The sequence below is a fragment of the Zerene cesonia genome, chromosome 28 (assembly GCF_012273895.1).
Source record: "Zerene cesonia ecotype Mississippi chromosome 28, Zerene_cesonia_1.1, whole genome shotgun sequence".
Lineage (NCBI taxonomy): Eukaryota > Metazoa > Arthropoda > Insecta > Lepidoptera > Pieridae > Zerene > Zerene cesonia.
In genome coordinates this window covers 3,247,834-3,267,587 of record NC_052129.1, presented here as the reverse complement: position 1 = coordinate 3,267,587, position 19,754 = coordinate 3,247,834, and the positions used below count along the sequence as shown (strand labels likewise).

General features: G+C 33.1%; 3 protein-coding genes across 4 annotated transcripts in view; all 3 read right to left on the bottom strand.

Moving 5' to 3' along the window:
- Positions 1 to 9,180, bottom strand: part of LOC119837627 (fibulin-1-like) — a 23,281-nt gene extending 14,101 nt beyond the window's left edge. Inside the window, exons 1-9 of one of the 2 annotated variants that reach the window (XM_038363308.1) lie at positions 8,992 to 9,180; positions 4,187 to 4,367; positions 3,983 to 4,061; positions 3,713 to 3,853; positions 3,243 to 3,423; positions 2,557 to 2,721; positions 2,078 to 2,287; positions 1,264 to 1,413; positions 547 to 652 (exon numbers count right to left, since the gene is read on the bottom strand). In XM_038363308.1, coding sequence (XP_038219236.1) covers positions 547 to 652; positions 1,264 to 1,413; positions 2,078 to 2,287; positions 2,557 to 2,721; positions 3,243 to 3,423; positions 3,713 to 3,853; positions 3,983 to 4,061; positions 4,187 to 4,367; positions 8,992 to 9,055 — 1,277 coding nt within the window. In that variant the 5' untranslated portion in view covers positions 9,056 to 9,180. The remainder of the gene's footprint in view (positions 1 to 546; positions 653 to 1,263; positions 1,414 to 2,077; positions 2,288 to 2,556; positions 2,722 to 3,242; positions 3,424 to 3,712; positions 3,854 to 3,982; positions 4,062 to 4,186; positions 4,368 to 8,991) is intronic. The other variant, XM_038363309.1, reaches the window with a different exon arrangement.
- Positions 9,181 to 12,086: 2,906 nt separating this feature from the next.
- Positions 12,087 to 13,523, bottom strand: LOC119837585. The gene has a single exon (XM_038363232.1). The coding sequence runs from the start codon at positions 13,326 to 13,328 to the stop codon at positions 12,165 to 12,167; it is 1,164 nt and encodes a 387-aa protein (XP_038219160.1). The 5' UTR covers positions 13,329 to 13,523; the 3' UTR covers positions 12,087 to 12,164.
- A 629-nt stretch (positions 13,524 to 14,152) lies between these two features.
- On the bottom strand, positions 14,153 to 19,712 carry LOC119837670 (delta(24)-sterol reductase-like). Its single transcript, XM_038363396.1, has 10 exons — positions 19,311 to 19,712; positions 18,845 to 19,047; positions 17,213 to 17,368; positions 16,824 to 17,048; positions 16,423 to 16,517; positions 15,695 to 15,869; positions 15,440 to 15,589; positions 14,985 to 15,182; positions 14,759 to 14,890; positions 14,153 to 14,518 (listed from the first exon to the last, which is right to left on the bottom strand). Exons 2-10 carry the CDS (start codon positions 19,034 to 19,036, stop codon positions 14,315 to 14,317), a joined length of 1,527 nt encoding a protein of 508 aa, XP_038219324.1. The 5' UTR covers positions 19,037 to 19,047; positions 19,311 to 19,712; the 3' UTR covers positions 14,153 to 14,314.
- Positions 19,713 to 19,754: the final 42 nt, after the last annotated feature.

Sequence of the window (19,754 nt, the reverse complement as noted above, 5' to 3'; positions counted from 1 at the left end):
CAAAGTAAATTATATCAAAAATTCAAGTTTTAATCTCAAATTCGCATTTACCCTACCCATTTTCTTGGACTATTATTTGGGTATTCGTTCTGAAGTTTGCAACCAACAGTCAATTAATAGTGATTTATTTTTAAGAAAAACCAAATCATTTTTAGTAAATCACGTATTCTTGGCATGATATATAAATATGTGTGCATGTGGCCTCATGTATCGATAGAGCCGGCCGAGATTATGAATACATAATCCTTTAAATCGATTTAATGTAGCTTCATTTCATTTCATTTTTTATAAAGGTAGAAATTTGTCGCTTCTTAATAATCCCGTACACCATTTATATATATTTCAAATATGGCATACTAGCTACTCGCCTCGGCTTCACACTACCTATATGTTTTTTTTTTTTGTTTATTTCTATATCATACCAATATATAATATAACACATTATGCCAATCTCTTTTCCACCTAAACACTAGACATTAGAACTAGAAATGTACACGCGAAACAATTATTAATTTTAGAATTTTTAAATGGTTATTGCATTCTTACTTTGGTAAGGTGCTGATTTTCGACTTGCAGTTGTAAGCGCCGGGTAGGTTAACGCAGACCTCAGTGCGTTTACACACTTCTAGACTTTCCACGCACTCGTCGATATCTGTTCCAAAAAAATATGTTATAATACTTTAAAAAATAAAGGCACTATAAATGTATTTAGAGCCAGTAGCATATTTTGTGCTCACATTTGGCTTTTAGATTTCTTTAGCCGCTCTTGGTGGTTTACTTTTTGAAAAAATATAAATGTTTTAGTTTCTGTTTTAACTGTCATGTAAGATCACAATCTTTTCAAAGCCTAATTTCTTTTCATCATCATCATCCCATGAATGATCCCACTGCAGGAACGAGCCTCCTATGTGGATTCAGGCCTTAATCCACCCGTTGCCAGATGTCCCATGTTGCAGAACTCTTGATTCTTCAACATGCCGTTTTCTTCACGATGTGATCTTTTACCACTTCGACTAGACATAGTGACTAAGGTGCAGATAATTTGAAAAATCAATTCATAGTATTTTCTTGCGTTTAATTTTACGCGAGTATATACGATCATCCAGCCTCGAAACTCTGACTTTACTCTGTAATTCCAAGGTCCTAACCACTAAGCCATCCCTGCTCAATTTCCTTTCTTAGTTCAAAATATAAAAAACAATAACTTTAAAAATAGCTTGAACACAAAATATTTAAATGGAAAATTATATATCAACATCATACCTTCACAAATACCAGTAGCGGAATTAACCTTGAACCCCGGAGCACATCGCTTGGACACGTGGTCCTGGCAGAAGTAGCCGCCGTGCGTGTTGATGCAATGTTGGGATAGACGCTGGCAATCATCCACTCTTTCCTCACACTCATCGATGTCTATAGAAATTTAGTTATTTAAATTTGAGAAGTTAATTAAAACTTAGGATCAAGTATCTGCTACGTGGAGCGTAAAGAATATAAAAGGAAATTTTAACACATAAGAGGAAAGTATCCATACCTAAGTTACTTATAGGTACTTTCCCTTGATATCCATCATTATGTATTACGTAAAATAAGTTTTTTGTATATATACCTACCTACTGAATCTACATTTAGTAGTTTTAGAAGCTAAGAAATACATAATTTATACAAACGCAATTTAAATTGAACCTTAAATTGAACGCAATTAAGAATGAAATCGTTCCAGTTCTAATTGTAATGTAACCTATATAATAACGTTTATTATTGGCATTTTATCTACACTTATATTATTAAGAAGAAGAATTTGTATTTTTGTTTGTTTGTTTGTTATGGATAAACTAAAAAACTACTGGACCGATTTCAAAAATTCTTTCACCATTAGAAAGCTGCAACTTCACTGAGTGGCATAGACTATATATGTATCACGGGCGAAGTCGGAGCGAACAGATAGTAAGCAAATAATTTAGTTAAGTTACAACTATATATTTTCACTAAACAACTGATTGGTTACCAACTACTTATTTATAATCAACTTCCATTGGAAAATTGTAAATAAACATAAAATTTCAAATTTCTATACCCAAGCATTCATCGTCTTCTCCAGCTCGAAAGCCAGGAGGGCAGATATCGTTCTTAACTTCTGGTGCAGCATCAGGCTTAGCAGTGGTGGGACCTGGGGCATCTTCAGCGAAGGGCTTGCCTGGTTTTCCCGCGCACTTGTACCCTCCTATCGTGTTCTCGCAAAGGTATTTTGGACACGGTGGCCGGGGTAACTGGCATTCGTTGATATCTTCGAATTTGAAAAGGTATTTGTTGTAGGAGAGTCTTTTATATATTTTCATTATTTAAATTTATAATCGTAGAGCAAATTGATTTTATAGACCCTGTCAGTATTCAAGTTATTGCAAAAGAAGTCAAGTGAACAGATTTATCCCATATCTATTATCCAATCAGAGGCCATTTAGATATATTAATATCCATAGTATGTACTTTAAACCATATACAATATTTAACTGTTGAGATCAGATATTATAAGTACAATAATAGGTCTTGTCTCACCATCACACACTTGGTTAATGACGTTCTTCTTAAATCCCGGCGGACAGCCAGACCCAGCTTCCCTCTTCTTGATGGGGACGCATTTGTAAGAGCCATTGGTGTTATGACACACTGTGTCTTTGGCAGTGCATAAATCATCAGTTGATTCAGCACATTCATTTATATCTGGGAAAGAATAGTTTTTTTTTTAACGTTGGAGTACCTACTTCATTGGTTATCTTTAGAGCTTTTGTAAAATTCTACGTTTTAGAAATTAAAAACTTTTTAACGGATTTTAAACGCTATTTATTCATTATATTATTAACCCGACGTTTCCAACACTTTACAGCGAGGTTTTTAAATTCTTAATACTCGCGTAAAATCAAACACAAGAAAATACTATTCTACGTTTTGCTCAAGAAATCTTAGAAATATTTTAAATAGTTGAGAAAATTAATCTACATATTTAATGATGTACTTTCAATATCCGTTACAGAATGTGGATCCTTAAATACAAAACATAATAAGGCAGGCGCCGAGACACAAAGCACATAAATATCTACGATTGTGTAAGCTTTTCACAAAGGGCCACAATAAAAGCAGAAACAAAAACCAAGCAAACACATTTTAAGACTAAATAACCCAAAAAAAATCCAGACCACAAATCTCACAAAAGAACAGACACAATATACAATCGCAAGTGGTACCTTTACAAGATCTCTTATCAGGCTGAAGCCTGTACCCTTCGTTGCACCGACATTGTACCTTTCCATCTTGATCGTTACAAACATGCTCACAAGAATTCTCCTTACATTTATCTTTCTCTTCCGCCTTCGCTGTTGTCGACTCTTTCTTTTCTGTTGTGGTCTCTTGTTCTTTTTTGGATTCCTGAAATATTTATGTATTTCGTTGTATTTCATGGTATATTTTGATTTAGTCTAATTTAATAGAATATAATGTCAAGAACTATTGTATCATTTTAATATTGAAGTCAAGCATTATTAGTATAATCGAGATCGTTCTAAATTATTTTTATTAAATTCCTTAATTGTGCTGTTTTTTACATTTTAAGTCCTTAAGTGATTTTTGGGAAGGAGATTCACAAAAAAAATCCTTCCACTTTTCAAGATTCTCGGACCAGTTTGCGATGGACATCCATGTTAAAAATAATAATTACCATGCAGCATTGGTAAAAAGCATGCCTCATTAAAGAAGCGGATGAAGTTGTGTAAAACTCCTCAGCAGGCTCCCGACTACATCCCTCCTCCCCTTCCAAGCCACCAGTTAGACGACCAAATGCACATTCACTGCAGCAAGTCTAAAATAAGTTAATTTTAGTATCAATAGGACAAATTGAGTGTAAATACTGTTTATCACATAGTCCTTGCGAGTTCTTGAATCAAAAATTCTAGATCTTTACACATACATTTCAATAAAAGAGACCCACCTTCCCAATATCACTTTTTGGACTATTACATTGATTTGATTCAGCTTGTTTAATTCCATCTTCACATTCTTCTTTATCTCTGTAATGAAAATCAATTTCCAAGATGCATTATAAATATATAAGTTACGCCTAAGGTCTATGCTATTCATTTCTCTTTTTTGTTTCGTGAAACAATTGAAAAATATAAATCTCAAAGCTACTAACTTGAATTGTTCCTGACAGCAGCTGCTCAATGCTGTAATACACGCGTCCCTTGCCTCATCTTCGATACCCTCTGGAAGACTGGCGCTTTGACATGACTCTACTGACGACTGAGCCATCGCGTATGCTTGCCCATGGGTGCAACATGATTCCTGAACATCTGCTATTTCATTCGAAGAAAGACCTAAAAAAATTAAGTTAAAACTTAATAAAAAGAAGGCAACCGGCCTTATAAGGGTAAAAATAATATTTATGTTGTAATACACAATCGAAGCATGGTCCATGGCATTCAATTTTTTCCTAAAAATAAGCCGGTCATATATTCAAGAAAGAGGATTTTTAATAATAAGCATATAATTATATGCCTATGTGTATAATATACTAAAAGATTTTTACTATTAGAAAGAGATTTTGTTGTTAAATATTTGACTTCATCGTGATTATCTCAAAATAGTTTTTAATTTATCTGCATATCATCCACATCACTACTCGACTACCCCATTCGACATACACATTGTATGTGGTAGTCGAGCACGCTTCGGCACGAATTGGGCGAGCTCGCACCGGGGAAGTACCACACCCCCACAGAAGACCGGCGTGAAATAGCATTCTACTGTGTTTCTTTCGGTGAGTGGGAGAGCCGGAGGCCCATATCCTTTTCCTTACCCTTCCCAAAAGGTCGGCAATTCATTTGTAGAGGCGTAAGGTCTGCAATGGACCTTATGCCTCTCCAAATGTTCATGGGCGGTGGTAGCGTTTACCATCAGGCGTCCCACCAGCTCCATTGCCGACTGTAACATAAAAAAAAAATCACCATTGCTCGAAATGGTGAAGAAAAACATCATAAGGAAACTCGCGAAGTTCTCGTTGTCAAACATCTGAAAGTTCGATGATATGTGGCATCTGCCAGCGAGATTTGAACATGAGATTATACATCGAATAGTATTAAGTATATCACATAGTATTTGCAATATTTCGTAAACATCATCACGAACCCAAGTGGCAACAATGCCAAAGCCCACGTTCTACTCTTAACATTAATTCCCAAGATCTAGTAGGTAAATTGGCTTAGATTCAGTTACGATACGGATGATGCATTTTAAATTGCACTTTAGATAAGTCCTTAACCTGCTACAGTTGCTGCAGTTATATATTTGTTGGAATTGTAAAATAATATTTAGACTTAGCGATATATTTATTACATAGTTTGTGAATTTGTAAGTTTGTTACGTTGTAGACGGAATCTCTGGATCTACTCAACGGATTTTATAAATTTTTTCACCACTCAAACGTGATGTTGTCTGTGAATGTCATAGGATATATTTTATTATGCGGGCAGAGCTGGAACGAGCAGCTGGTAACTTAATAAAAATATGAATAATACGTATAGTTAAAAAAAATCTAAAATAGCTATCTAATCGCCTAAATATTTATACATTGCAATTATTGTTCATTGACTCAAGAATGTTATTAACATTTCTGAAATATCATTATTACTCGATAATCATTAATAGATAACATATTACTGTCATTGGTTTCTTATACTAACACTTTCTTGATAAAATATAGCGGAAAAGCATTGATTGATACATATACTTTATGAACTGAATTTCAGCTTATAAAAATTAAAAACGGATGTAATAATTACTCATTCATAAAAATAATTTATGCAGGCATAGTACATGATTTACAATTTAACTTTATAAAATCACCAACTGAGGTTAGGGCCGCCGCGTTACCTCGAACCCTAGATTATATAATAAATTCCAATGACCTGCATGAAACTTAAATAGGTTAAGCGCTAAACAGTATTTTTTGCAAAATCATAACAGTATCTAATTTAGTACGTGACGCAAGTGGATCAAAAATATTGAAGCATTACCCGTTCATAAAATAAATTATGATATTATCATATTAATATGATATTAATATTATCATAATTTATTTTATGCATGTATGTACAGTGTATGTTATTGCATATGTTTTTAAACGATTGCATATAAAATATCTATGATTCGAATAGCCAAGTGTTAATCACACTAAAATTACTTTAAAAGAACTTTTAAAAGATAAAGATAAAATACCATATTAATTATTTTATCCTGAGGATAAATTACTTCTAATTACAAATGGTTGGGATAATGTGAACTTCTAAACACACATAGCTGATTTCCGTTTGTTTACAATACATTTGCTACTTGAGATAATCCCGCTGACCCGAGATGCAGTCATGACTGACCAGATACGCAATTCAGATAAACAAGAAGTAAATATCATGTAATGAAGATACGTCTGTATTATGTTATCGGTATATAAGAATTGAGAATATTTTCCTGCCTAAATTTGCGATTTTAAAACATAATAAGCTGCCCCCGCGGCTGCATACATAGAAAATACTATATTACAATGTTTGTTGTTTCCACGTAGTTATATTTGTGTTGTTACGTTATTTAATAAGCAACAGCGAAATCACAGATAAGTAATATATACTCGAAATATACAAATTTTTATTTATTAATATAAAACATATTAATATGTATTCATAAAATACTTGTAAATAATAACATGTTTTATCTTCACATCAGTAGCCTGTACCGAGTATTGTATTATATTATCTGTGCCTATACATAGGTTTTGTTTCCTGCGAGGCACCTATATATAACGACGAGGCCCGAGGTCCATATCCTTTTCCTTGCTCTCTCCTTTATTCGTCTCGTCAATCCTTTCTTAATCCCTTTCCTTTTTCAAGTCGGCAATCCATTTATAGAGGCATCATGTCTGCAATCGACCTTATGTTACGCCTCTCCAAACGTTCATGGATGGTTGCTTTCCTCCCGCGACTTCCCCTTAATATAGCCAAAGGAAATTCATTGAAATGAGATGCTTCCCCGCTCTAAAATAAATAAATATCCTAACTATCCTACATAAATGTAGCAACGTTCGAGAAAGACAAACAAACACACTTTCGCATTTATAATATTAATTCGGGTACTAGGTAGGTGCCTATTATGTATATTAGTGAAGTTAAAAAAAGTCTGCATTATTACAAAAAGTTCTATCTAGGTTTCCCTATATTCATATAAATGACGACTCCCCGTTATATATATATATATTCTTATATGTTTCTCTGATATAACAAAATATGTCATATCAGAGAAATCAGACAAGTCCTTAAGGAAAATACATTAATTTTACTTACAATATTTTAAACTGTGTTCCAAAAATAATGTGTTGTCCTAACAGAGTTATTTATAAAAATTCTAAGTTCTTAGACCCTTACGCTAGTTTCTGAGTATGTTATTATCTTTAGCTGATCACATCAGAATGTGGATTAGACACGCGATACCTGTATAATCGCCTGTATGGATTCTCAATACGTGGACCTAATTAACCGATACATTTTTTTTATTTTAAACGCCTTTTACGGGAATTTAATTTCTCACAAGGAACATAATTCGATTAAGAACATACTATTAGCTTAAAACACGTATGTTTTATCGTATATTTAAAATCTAGTCCAGGACTATACTTTGCTCACACATTAACCACTGTCCCAAGTAGGTGGAGGTCAAATTCCTGTTCTGCTCCTGATGTGACATTATCAACCTCCTCACCTTATCTTAACTTATATTATAAAGAGGAAATATCAATTGTTTTTGTATGTATGTTTCTTATGTTTTCTCCCAAAACTGGACCTTTAAACAATTTTTTCACCACTAGAAAGCTACATACACTCCACACTACATCCACTGGCAAAGGCGGGGCGTTTAACAGTTAATTAAGTATATTAAGGTATCACCGGTTTTACCATGAAGTTATTATGACGTATAATTACGTGCATCTGTTTAAACATTGGATAATTATAATTCTCAGCAGGAAGGTTGCAGATGAATAAATAAGACGCGTGACGCTGATTATAATTTTAAAAAGGTTTTATTTAGATGAGCATAAAATTCTTGGATTTATCACAAAACAAATGCTATGAATAATTACTTACATCAATAATTTGGTTGAAATACCACACTAGGTTAATAAATATAAGATATTATATAGAAAGTTATCTCTTACTATGAAACCAAGTTATGCTCAACGGCTCAATAAGCCATATTGAAGGCAATGTAAATAATTATTAGTATACCCTGAACCTGGTCATTTTTGTATTGAAATGAAAAATATTTAATTGCACATCCGTTTTTTATCATATATGAAGTATATATACACTTCACCGATTATAGTGTGTGTGAAGTGTAGTGTACAGATGAATTAATGATAGATAACTAAATTTTTGTACGCTTCTCTAGGTTTGAACCCCGACAGTTAGATTAGGCCTTAACAACTGAGCCAGCCCTATTCTATTTATTGTGGAATTAAATCGATACTTGACATAAACATAGAATATTCAAATATCTTCTCTATCTAGTTTCGCTAAAAAATCCGTAGGATGAATCTAGTATCTTATAATAAAAAACTAAAGATTTGATTGATTTTCAGACATATTATATTTTCCTATATTTTATTTTTATACAAACGTTTATTGCACACAGTATGATAGGTTTAAAATTTATTCACAAGATTTATCAAAATGTAATAACTTAGGTACTTATGAGTCAGGATTATAAAAAAGTCTTTAATCAGCTACAAAAATAGAAAAAAACACATCAAACATTTAAAAAGAAAATAAAAACGGAATAAAAAATAGACGAACCATTCGCTTCGCTTTACTTCCTCTTATGAACTTTTCTAAGAAACCGTCAAAAGGACGTTATTTTAAAATGTTAACTATTCAAATCGCTAAACAGTATACTTACCAAAAACATTACTGTCCGAAATCGCACACAGCACTATGCACACAATTATAAATCGCATTTTCATGAATAAATAACTTAATACTAAACTAAGTCAGTTACGAATTCACAGACGACATGGCCGCGGCTTGCTGGCAAGTGTTATGGGTCAAATGATAACGTTCCGCGATCCGACGTACTATGTAGAGCGTGGTCTATTTATAACAGACATCTTAGTTTATGTATCATTTATGTATTGATTTTTAATGAGCTTCCTGCTGCCAAACATGCACAACACAGTACCACAGACAGTACTGACCAATTAATAATTACGAGTGAGTCTTGTCTCCGATACTGGGCAATTGTCTTGCTTTTTCAAATATAAATATATCAACTATAACAAACAAATTGAGTAAACTCAAGTTTAAGGTATATTAATATAGAGATATCAAAATATTTTAACCGATTGCAATGGTGATCTCGTGCCAGAAGTTTCAGGCAGTTATCTACAGGAAAAAAAAATTACGCAGTATCGTGTATCTATAATGTATTTACAAAACACCACTTAGGTATTAGAACTAAAAACTTTTAATAAATAATATGTATTTTTATATTTTTTTCCAGGAGAACTTAATTTGGTTCTAGACAGCCGTAGTCTGAAAATACTTTGCAAATTCGAAAGTAGACAACACTGTCTGTTTTCAGGTCTCAAATTGGTTGAAACTGGTTGTTTTTGTTACGATCGATCAAATAAATTATATAAGTATTGTATTTTTCACGGTAATTAATCTACTCTTTCACTCATACGTATTAAACAATATTTATCTTGCTCTCTTGCCATCACGAATCGGGCAATTACCTGACTCTTATATTTCTATTTTGGTGCGTGTACAAACGTATCTTTCTTTCGATTTTAAAGTAAAATTGATGTTTATTAGCTACTGATTAACTACTTCTTACAGTGGAAAGAGACTGACCAAGACTATTTAGTAATCTGTGGCATTTCTTTATTAATAATTGTAAATAAGTATAAAGAGTGGGTACATCGTCTTCACCGAAGAAGACGAAGCCCTTGTTCCGCGTTGTAGCTTCCACCCTAGTGTTCCGCCAACCTTGTATGGCCCTTCTGGCCCCCGCCATTCATAGGACAGCCCAAGTCGAGGTTCGTGAATCCTATGACGGGGAGGCGCCCTATTGACGCTACCAGAGTGAACCTTGTGTTCATCCACGCTTCCATGCTAAGATGTAGTAGCCGTTCAGGCTTACATCGAGATTCACCACAAAAAATTAGGATGCAATTAAATTATATAATGAAAGTATGCTGTATTATAAAGCGTTCATTTTCCCATCATTGTGTATTAAATACACTCGGAAGAACAAAGAATGTAATACCTATACGGAATTTAATTTACATAGTACGACGTTATAGTAAAATTTGTTGCTTCCGATACGAGACTTGTGTAACCTAAAGATATATTTTCTTATATGTTAAATTGTAAATATTTGCTTTGGGATAATTTTAAACTAGGTTTAAACTATAAGTAATACATGCGGAGTGTAAGTATAGAAAATAAAGTTATTACCCTACCCTTATTAATATAACATAACCGTAAAATACCTTGTCCATGTTTTTTATTGTTGCTGATAGAAAAAAAGCTGCAGAGTTTGCTTTTTTATCCATAAATAAGTCGCTGAGTGCAATTTAGGTATATATCATGTATATATTATGTACCTCTGGCGAAACCGGGGTGCACCGCTAGTTAAGTTTATAATAAGAATCTAAGTAGATTCATGACTCGATGATATTTTCCTCACATAAATATTAAATGAAGTTAATAAAAAATGTTTTATTTACTTCATAATAACGTTGGAATTTGGAGCGAAACTTTACGATGCGAATGGCATTTCATGAACACTTTAACATTTATAAAAATCCTGATCTTTCCACGCATTTAAAGGGTCATTGTTTTTTATTTTCTTTTTTTAATGAATTTTGAAATCGTAATAGGTATATATTAGATTTCAACTTATTATAGGTGGTATGTTAAACAACAATTTTATCAATCATTCTTGAACTGTGGCCTCTCTTGTTATCCTACGATTCAAATGGATAGATAAAGCTAAAAGCATACATACCTACCTACATAAATTAGAAATTAAATAAGTATAATATCATAATATCTCGGACTCATTTAAAACTTCCGAAATCCATATTATCTACAAATGCCAATTAAGAAAAATATATTACCTAGTTACTACAATACTTTCACAAGTTATATCATTGGTTTCCAGTTTTGAAAATTTGTTCCCATAATAATACATGTATTTTGTATGTTGGAGTTGGGCACGTTTCGGCATAAAATGGGCCAGCTCGCACCACTCCCCCACAGATTGGCGTGAAATAGAAGCATGCATAGATTATACACTTATATACTGGTAGCATGCTTCTGTCTTTCGTTCGGACTTCGAAGAGTGGGGGAGCCGGAGACGCATACCTTTTCCTTACCTTTCTTCCTTTTCTTTATTCCTCTCGTTAATCCTTTCTTAATCCCTTTCTTATTTAAAGTCGGCATTCCAGCAATGAGCGGTGGTAGAGCTTACCATGAGGCGACCCACTAGCTCCATTGCCGATAGTGAGATAAAAAAATCAAATTTTAGATTGCTAGTTTTCCAAACACGGCTCCGGTCGCGTAGACTACATAATTTTGTTTGGTGTATTTTCGAATAAGAAGCATTAAGAGGTATGAAATGTTTTATGACTACCTCAGCAATATTTTAGGAAAAAAAACCTTAAGAAACAACTTTTTTTAACTTATTGACACTTATTATATCACATGAAATTTATTTATCTACTATACTAGTAGTAAGTTCAACTTTATATTTAAATTTTTATTATATTCTTAATTCTTATTATATGTTATGATTTGATATTATGTCGATGGTACCTAAAATAGAACTAATCAAATTTGATTTGGCTTGAGGCTGCACATACATCAAAAATAAAATTATACTACTCCAAGAGAAGATTGCTCATATTTACATACACAATATATACTAATAGTATATACTCATAAATACTTAAAAAAAATCATTTGGACATAAATTTTTAATAAGGTACATATTTTGTTACATTAATACTGAATTAATACATTGGAAATTGTCTAAAATAAAATTCTTATTTATGGTAATTAAAGCTATCAATGTTGTGATATATGGACAACATGAGGTTCTAATTCATTGCTAAGTTTTTTGAATGTTATATAAAATTCATTGCCAAGATGTAAAAGCTTATGAAAATGGTTATCCCAAATTTGATTTTCAACAGCACTACAACGCATGCTTATCGGAGGATACAGCAGCAGTCTCTCTGAGATTTGTTTTAAATTTAGTATCGACAATTCCATTGTTTTTCCTACATCAACTAAGTCAATCAATGCTTTGGTTTCTGGCACAGTCACTTGCTTGATTAATCCTCTCTCGTAATTCACATGGTCCAGTGTTACCAGCACAGGCATATTTTCTGTTAACTCTTCACTTATTAAAGCTTTTGAAAGTTTAGCGTTTCTTGAGATTTCTTGTTTATGTTGTAAATATTTGGCAAAATCACATGTTTCAGCTACAAAGAACTCTTGTAAGTTTTTCCCAAATTGAACTCTTACATGAAGTTTGTTATCAACCTTTAGATTCTTTTGGGGATAAAACATTTTCTTTGGTGAAGGTTGCCCTAGTCTGCTGACAACTGGTCCATCATATCCAAATGTGGAAAAGCCAGTTATTGCCAGCATTGTTGCTATATCATCAGGGCATGTATTAATCAGTTCTACAGTCAACTTATTGTTGTTTTTTCCTTTTATTATAATCTTAGCTCGTTCTCTGCCTACATATGACTTCATGGCTTCAATAGTTTTGTTCATCCATGCACAGTCTTTCACGGGTTGACAGTGGTGCAGTTCACAGCACATAGATAATGGAGGGACTTGCAAGCAAGCGCTACCACTCGTCCATATATTTTCGAATTTTACTTTTCTATCAATAAAACCATGATCTATGGCAAATATATCATACAAACAAGTACCTTCTTGACCAACAATATCAATTATTTTACCCCTTATATACTGCTCACACTGCCGATTAGTATTTACGTATACAACTACGTCTCCCTGACTTATTCTTTCAGGCTTCTTTAGTTCGCCGGCTAGATTAGTACAAATCTTGTCAGTCAAAAATTTACTTAAACTCGTCAATCGCACGTAAAAGTTATGCGGATCATTTATATGGGTTACATGAACCCAATGCATTGATCCTAAAGAAAAATTTGTAGGAGATATTTGACGAAAAACATCACTTAGAACTTCGTCCATATTTTACTACAAAAATTAAACAAACTTATCGTAATTTGAAAGTTGTGAATGAAGAATATTTTGATATTAATAACCTCACTTGTCCTCTAATTTCGTGAATTCTAATATATTTTTTTTCATAAACAAGGAGGACTTAAATAAAAACAAATACATGTAAACCAATGTAAACATTTGGTAAATTATCAATGTCAATTGTCAATTGTCATCGACTCAAAGGGGTTGTCATGATCAAAATTAATACGCATACTTTATATATTATATTACTCCATTTTTTTTTTTTTTTTTTTTTTTTATTCCTGATAGGGAAGCGCTTGACCACAACCTCGCCTGATGGTAAGCTAAGATGTGGTCTAAGATGGAGCGCGCTTCCCTAGAAGGTAACTGTTCACTCTTCTCTTGAAGACCCCCAGATTGTACTCGTCGGGGAACATATTACTCCATGGTTAGAACTAAATCTAATAGGCAAATATTGTGTGAATCAAAAAGGTACCACTACTCTTGTTTACTTATTTGAAGTTATTATACCTAATCAGTAGGTACCTTGTCACTTTTATAAAAAATATCGAATCGTCATATTATAATATGAAGAACAGAATCGGATCACACATCACATCGCTCTTTCAAAATCATTATGAATTTATCCAAACAAGCTCCAAATCGATAGTTAATAGTTATTAAAAAAAAGAGATTGTGAATTTTTTATGGATCGAGAAGTGTCCATATTTTCGTAGGGTCGTTCATCTTATGTTATTTTATGTGGACAGTAATATCATATAAAAATATTCAGAAAGTCGGTTAATAAAACACAATTAATGCTTCATAGTTAGATCAAAATGAGGTCAATTTTATTTGTTTGCTGAGAATATTCTCTTAACTATAATTTTATGTGAAGCAAAGCCTGATTATTGTCAGACACAAACGAGTAATAGTTAGTATACGTCTCACATAGTTAGAGAAGATTGCTTATAATCAATGCAATTTTAATATTATTTCCTGACATTCCTATTAACTTTTCCATATATTTCCGGAAAAGCGTCTTTACAGTACGGCAGTGTATCCCTCATCTTATCGTATAGGGTATGATCAAACATTTCTCTGAACTCGTCTCGGGTAGTATACGTGTCTGCGTATAACATTTGGTAGCCTTTTTGTTGAGTTACGAAATTTTCTATACGTCTCGTCGATGATACCTGTAATATATAGTATGTTTAACTATTATTGAAATAACTTCAGGTCTGAGATTGGGGTAAAATTGAGTGATTTTGGGTAAATGCTAAAAATATTGATTCGGTCAAGAAGAAGAAAACATACAATTATATTACATGCAATATCGTTAACTTTGCCATGTACTTGTATAATTCTACTTAGCTACTTACCTAATAACACTACCTATTATCATATGTTTATATGGCTTTTAAATTAAGTCTTACCGTTTCAAAGCCGTCTGCTTTAGGAACTCCATAAACACCGATATCTACGAACATTTCCCATTCCCCAGAGCGGATTTTTAGCTGACCTGGATTATTAAACAATTTAAAGGGACACAACCATATTGGATATACCTAAAATGCAACAAAACATTACGCGCACATAAAGAGATAAGATCCTTAAAAAGAAATTAACGTCCTGTTTATTCCAAAAATCAATAACTTATACCTTAAACTCTTTATGAAACAATTGTACCGCGCTTTCCAAAGATTGAATCGGCACCAACATGTCTTGTATGACATGCGCTTTATTGTAAAGCTTAGTGATGGATTCTGGTTGAGTAAGCTTCAGAAGTGATACCTCTGGTGGCATCAACCAACCGAAAAGCAGACGGAACAATGGGTGATTGCCGAATGGAATTATATCCTGTATTAGAGAAAGTATTCGTTAGTTTGGGTATAGACATATATTTAACTGGCAGTCGATGTTTTCACGTCCTGCGCAGTTTCAATGAAAATAATATGTAAAACCATATGGCTATATTTCAATAATTATTTTTGGTATAGACGGGTGAGGAATAACAGTTAAATTGAATTTTCGTAGTGTTATTCTATGAATTTTTAGTGTCTTGCCCATTTAAATGTGTCAGTCCTTTAATAGTAAATGCTTTAATAGATACTGACCCGCAATTCCCAAAAGAAGCTTCGAGTGTGTCTATGGTAGTAATCCCGGAGAGGAATGTACTCAACGGTACTTTTCTGATTCTTTGCAATCAAATGCTTCTCGACTTGCGTGAAAAACCATTCAGAATACCATTTGCCAATAGGGTTAAACTAGAAATAAACTAAAATGTTAAATTATCAAGTAGCTATGTCTTATTTATTCTTCTTTTGATAAAATTTGCCTGCGTCTTTCTTTAAGACATAAGTTATACTTACCCGACCATCATTACCAATTTCATCTACCATATCACCTGTCATAACAACACCACTATCTTTATCGTAAAGGAGAGCTTCAATAAATTGGTGAGGATTGTCTTTCAAAGACTCTTGTCTAAACTTGTTTGCCAGATTTGTTAAATTGTGATAGGGATGGTATTCCAGACGAACGTACCTGAGAAATAATTAATTTCTGTAAAAAAAAAGCTACCGGCATTCCTGGGGAGAGCGATAGCGTTCAAAATTCTAAAATGGGACCAAATTACAACAATTTCCTATCAAACACAAAAACAATCACGTCAATCGCTTTAAAACCCATGAAGTTATAAAGTAACAAAACCAATAAAAATACGATCGAATTGAGAACCTCCTTCGTTTAAGGAACGTTGGTTGATAAAGAAAAGTTATTCAGAGAAAAAAAGCTTTCGCATATCAGAAGCAGAGATATTTAATTTTTGCCACTCCAAATTAATCAATTTTAAGATTACATCTATTTTATTTATAACGAGGAATCGTAACGACAATATGATTGTGATTTTATAGAGGTTTGATGTTTTTTTGACGATAAAATGATGAGACATTAACTTGAACGAAGTTTGCCCGACCGCATATAATATGCAAAATTGCTGAGGATAGCCAGATGTATTCATCGCATACTTTAGGAATATACCTATGCGCAAATATAGGTTAGGAGGAACCTACCATGGTTAACATTGAGTTTTACTCACTTCTTTGCCGGTACTAATTTTATAGTCGCAGACGTTAAGAAGCCTAATGTACCATATGACCATGGTACTGCATAAAATAAATCTGCGTTTTCATCCTAAAACAAACAAACACGCTATTAGATTATTGTGAACATTAAATACTTAGATAAGCAAAATGGATATCAAAGAATGTACTACCTGAATGCCTACTTTAAACGCGAAATAAATTAATCTAACATTGTAACTTATAGTCAGCTTGTAGCGATTATCTATTAAATATATTACGTTATCGAAATTTATTTATTTTTGGATAACTATGCCTTAAAATTTATGGAAAATTATATAATATTTTCTATTATATAGAATATCTCTTATACCTACTAAATTATGCCAAAATAAATAATTAATATTCTTACACTTACCTTACTGCAAGTCACCACAGAACCATCAGCCAGCACGAGTTCATATTGGACACAAATGTGTTGGAATAGACCATGTACGTGTGACGATGTCTCTACCCCCGTCCCCATCACCAGTCCCCCCACTGTGAGCTGGTCCAACTCTGGGACAACGGCTAACGCAAGACCCAATGGTTCTAGTGTTTTCGAAACTTGACCCATCGTGACTAAAGGTTCACATCGTACCGTCTAAAAAGAAGTAACTAAGAATTAAAATTAGCGTATTATGAAATATATACTTATTCCTATACTCCATCCCATTTTCTATAAATTGTGATTATTTTCTTAAAGTTTAGAAAATAGTTTCATCGACTTTTTTCAGACAAATTATTGATATCATAATTCGTACAAACCATGTTTTTAGTATCCACTTCCAGTATATCTACAAGGTCTATGTGTATGTTCGTAAAGGTTTTTTTATACAGTCCTTGCCGGAAGGACATGGCCTGCCATGCTGGTCGAGCGGTACATAGCCGCGTGCTGCGATCACCGGATAACCAGTTTTTTATCTGAAAATTTTCAGGAGTTTCCATTAATTACGTCTAAAGATAAACGTTAATTATACAAAACTACTGGATCGATTGGAAGAATTATTTTCTATTAGGAGTCGACATTATCCTTGATGAGGCATGGCATGACATGGCACCTAGGCATGCACTTTATTCCTATGAGAAAATGGCAAGTAAAAGTTGTTATTCCGTATTTTCCTTTTTCACATAACTTCCAAGTAGCTGAAGCGATTGGGTTGAAATTTCATAGAGATATTTCGTTGGTCTAAATCTATTCAATGAACTTTTGCTATAACCTAAAATGCTTTTCAATACTTTTAAATAAGTGAATAATTCTTCAATTGATAGTGCTACATTTAAAAATGTCTAGAGGCATGATCCTAAGTTTTGACGCAAGTATCTTAATTCTGATTTTAATATATTGATCCCCAATTTGAAATTCTAATTTGATGTTCACACGTTGCATGTGAGGGATTTTAGTTATATTAAATAAAAATATTGTTTAATGTTTTTAACTGCGTTTGAGGACCTTTTTTTATCAAACAGATTATCCTTTTAACTTCCTTAATTATGACGTTTAATTCAGAAACTAGAAACGCTGGGCGCATACTTTGTGTCATCCATAAGATGAGACACCGGAATCGGTTGCATTTTGAAATAGAACTATAATCCTACTATATCCTATTATCCTTCCTACCAATATTATAAATGCGAAAGTTTGTAAGAATGTGTGTGTGTTTGTTGCTCTTTCACGCATAAACTACTGAACCGAATGCAATGAAATTTGGTACGTAGACAGCTGGACAACTGGAATAACACATAAGCAACTTTTTATCCCGATAATTCTACGAGATACGGACTTACGCGGGTGAAACCGCGGGGCGCAGTTAGTTAATAATAATTATACACATTAAGGTATGACTGAAAAAAACATTGCTTCTACTGAACAATTTTTTTTTTCAGAATATACAAAGTTAGACCACGATTATGTGGGCGTACACATTATTTATGAATCCAGTTAATATCATGCTAGACCTTTTCACTTTTATGTGATTGATTAGAAATATCCTTGATGCCCAATATTAAGAATGTAATATGTGTGGGTAGGTATAACTTAAAATAAAATTTAGAATTTTTTCAAAAATACAAATATTTTTATTTGCAGTTTAATTAAAGTTTAATATATTGATTTATTACATAATTTGAAAAAATGTAGTGATTTTCCTATATATCCGCTATTGACACCACCACTACTCGCAGCGGTGAAGCATCGTGAGAAAACCGGCATGACGAAGAATAAAAAAGTTCGACAGCCTGGGATATCTACCAACCCTCACTTGGCCAGCGTGGTCGATAAAAGCTGAAACCCTGTGGTGGGAACATATTTCCGTAGATAATAATGAAATATTTTCAAAATCAAAAGAGTTGATAGTATAAAAGTTTTTGCTGAGCAAGAGTTAAGTTTTTTTCGCTTACCTGCCTTTGGACATGCTTAACTTTTTTTTCGTGTGCTCGAGGAGCTGTGCTCAGTTTGAAAACCACATAGTTTCTTGCTAATGACCAGATCTTCCACAGGAATGAAAGTGGCATCAAAACGGTTACAGCAAGGAGCCATCTGTACTCGATTACGAGATATTCAACAAAGGATTCGGGCTTTACTGCTGTCATGGCCTAAACGACTGAGAAAGAACTTATTGGATTTTATGCAATTTTATAACACCTAGAATAATGAAATTAATTAACGCCTGTTATCGTTAAAACTGTTATTAATGCTAAAAAGGTTAAAAATTATAAGAACATCTCAAGAACCTATAGAAGTTGATTTAAGAGTTCCTCAACCTTGTGATAACAATAATTTAAACAATTGCTGCAATTGCAACGATAAAATCACCTAGTATATAACATTAATAAATTTGCAGCACTGCGAAAATAAGAAAAATACCTTTATGAAACCTAATTTTAACTACACGTCACAACAAGGTCGCGGCCACGAAAGATGTGAAGATCTCGGGTCGAGACTAATAAAGAAAAATCATCTTCATACAATTTTCGTCTTTAGTTATTTAAGATAAGGTTCTTTTCCTAAATTCGCAGTTTGATAAGCTGGTAATTGATCTTAAAATTATGTACGACCATTACATGAGTGGTGTAAGTTTACAACAGTGTATTATAACATTGATTAAAATAATGTTAGGTAGGAATATATCATCGTCCGAAATCACGAACTTGGTATTGATAACTGTTGACCTTTTCTGTACCCTATTTTTATGTTTTATCCATTACAATGTCTTGTCAACACTTGCCAAAATTATGGATCAGATATTAAAAATGATATGGTTAACTTGTGTATGAATCTTTAAATATTACATTTTTAGGATTTGTCAAG

Excerpts from the sequence above, each read along its gene's own strand:
- LOC119837670 (XM_038363396.1), bottom strand. The coding sequence starts at position 19,036 with ATGACAGCAGTAAAGCCCGAATCCTTTGTTGAATATCTCGTAATCGAG. Across the intron at positions 17,369-18,844 it reads TTAAGCATGTCCAAAGGCAG|ATAAAAAACTGGTTATCCGG; the intron begins GTAAGCGAAAAA and ends GAAAATTTTCAG. Across the intron at positions 15,590-15,694 it reads AAATTGGTAATGATGGTCGG|TTTAACCCTATTGGCAAATG; the intron begins GTAAGTATAACT and ends GTTTATTTCTAG.
- LOC119837585 (XM_038363232.1), bottom strand. The coding sequence starts at position 13,328 with ATGGACGAAGTTCTAAGTGATGTTTTTCGTCAAATATCTCCTACAAAT.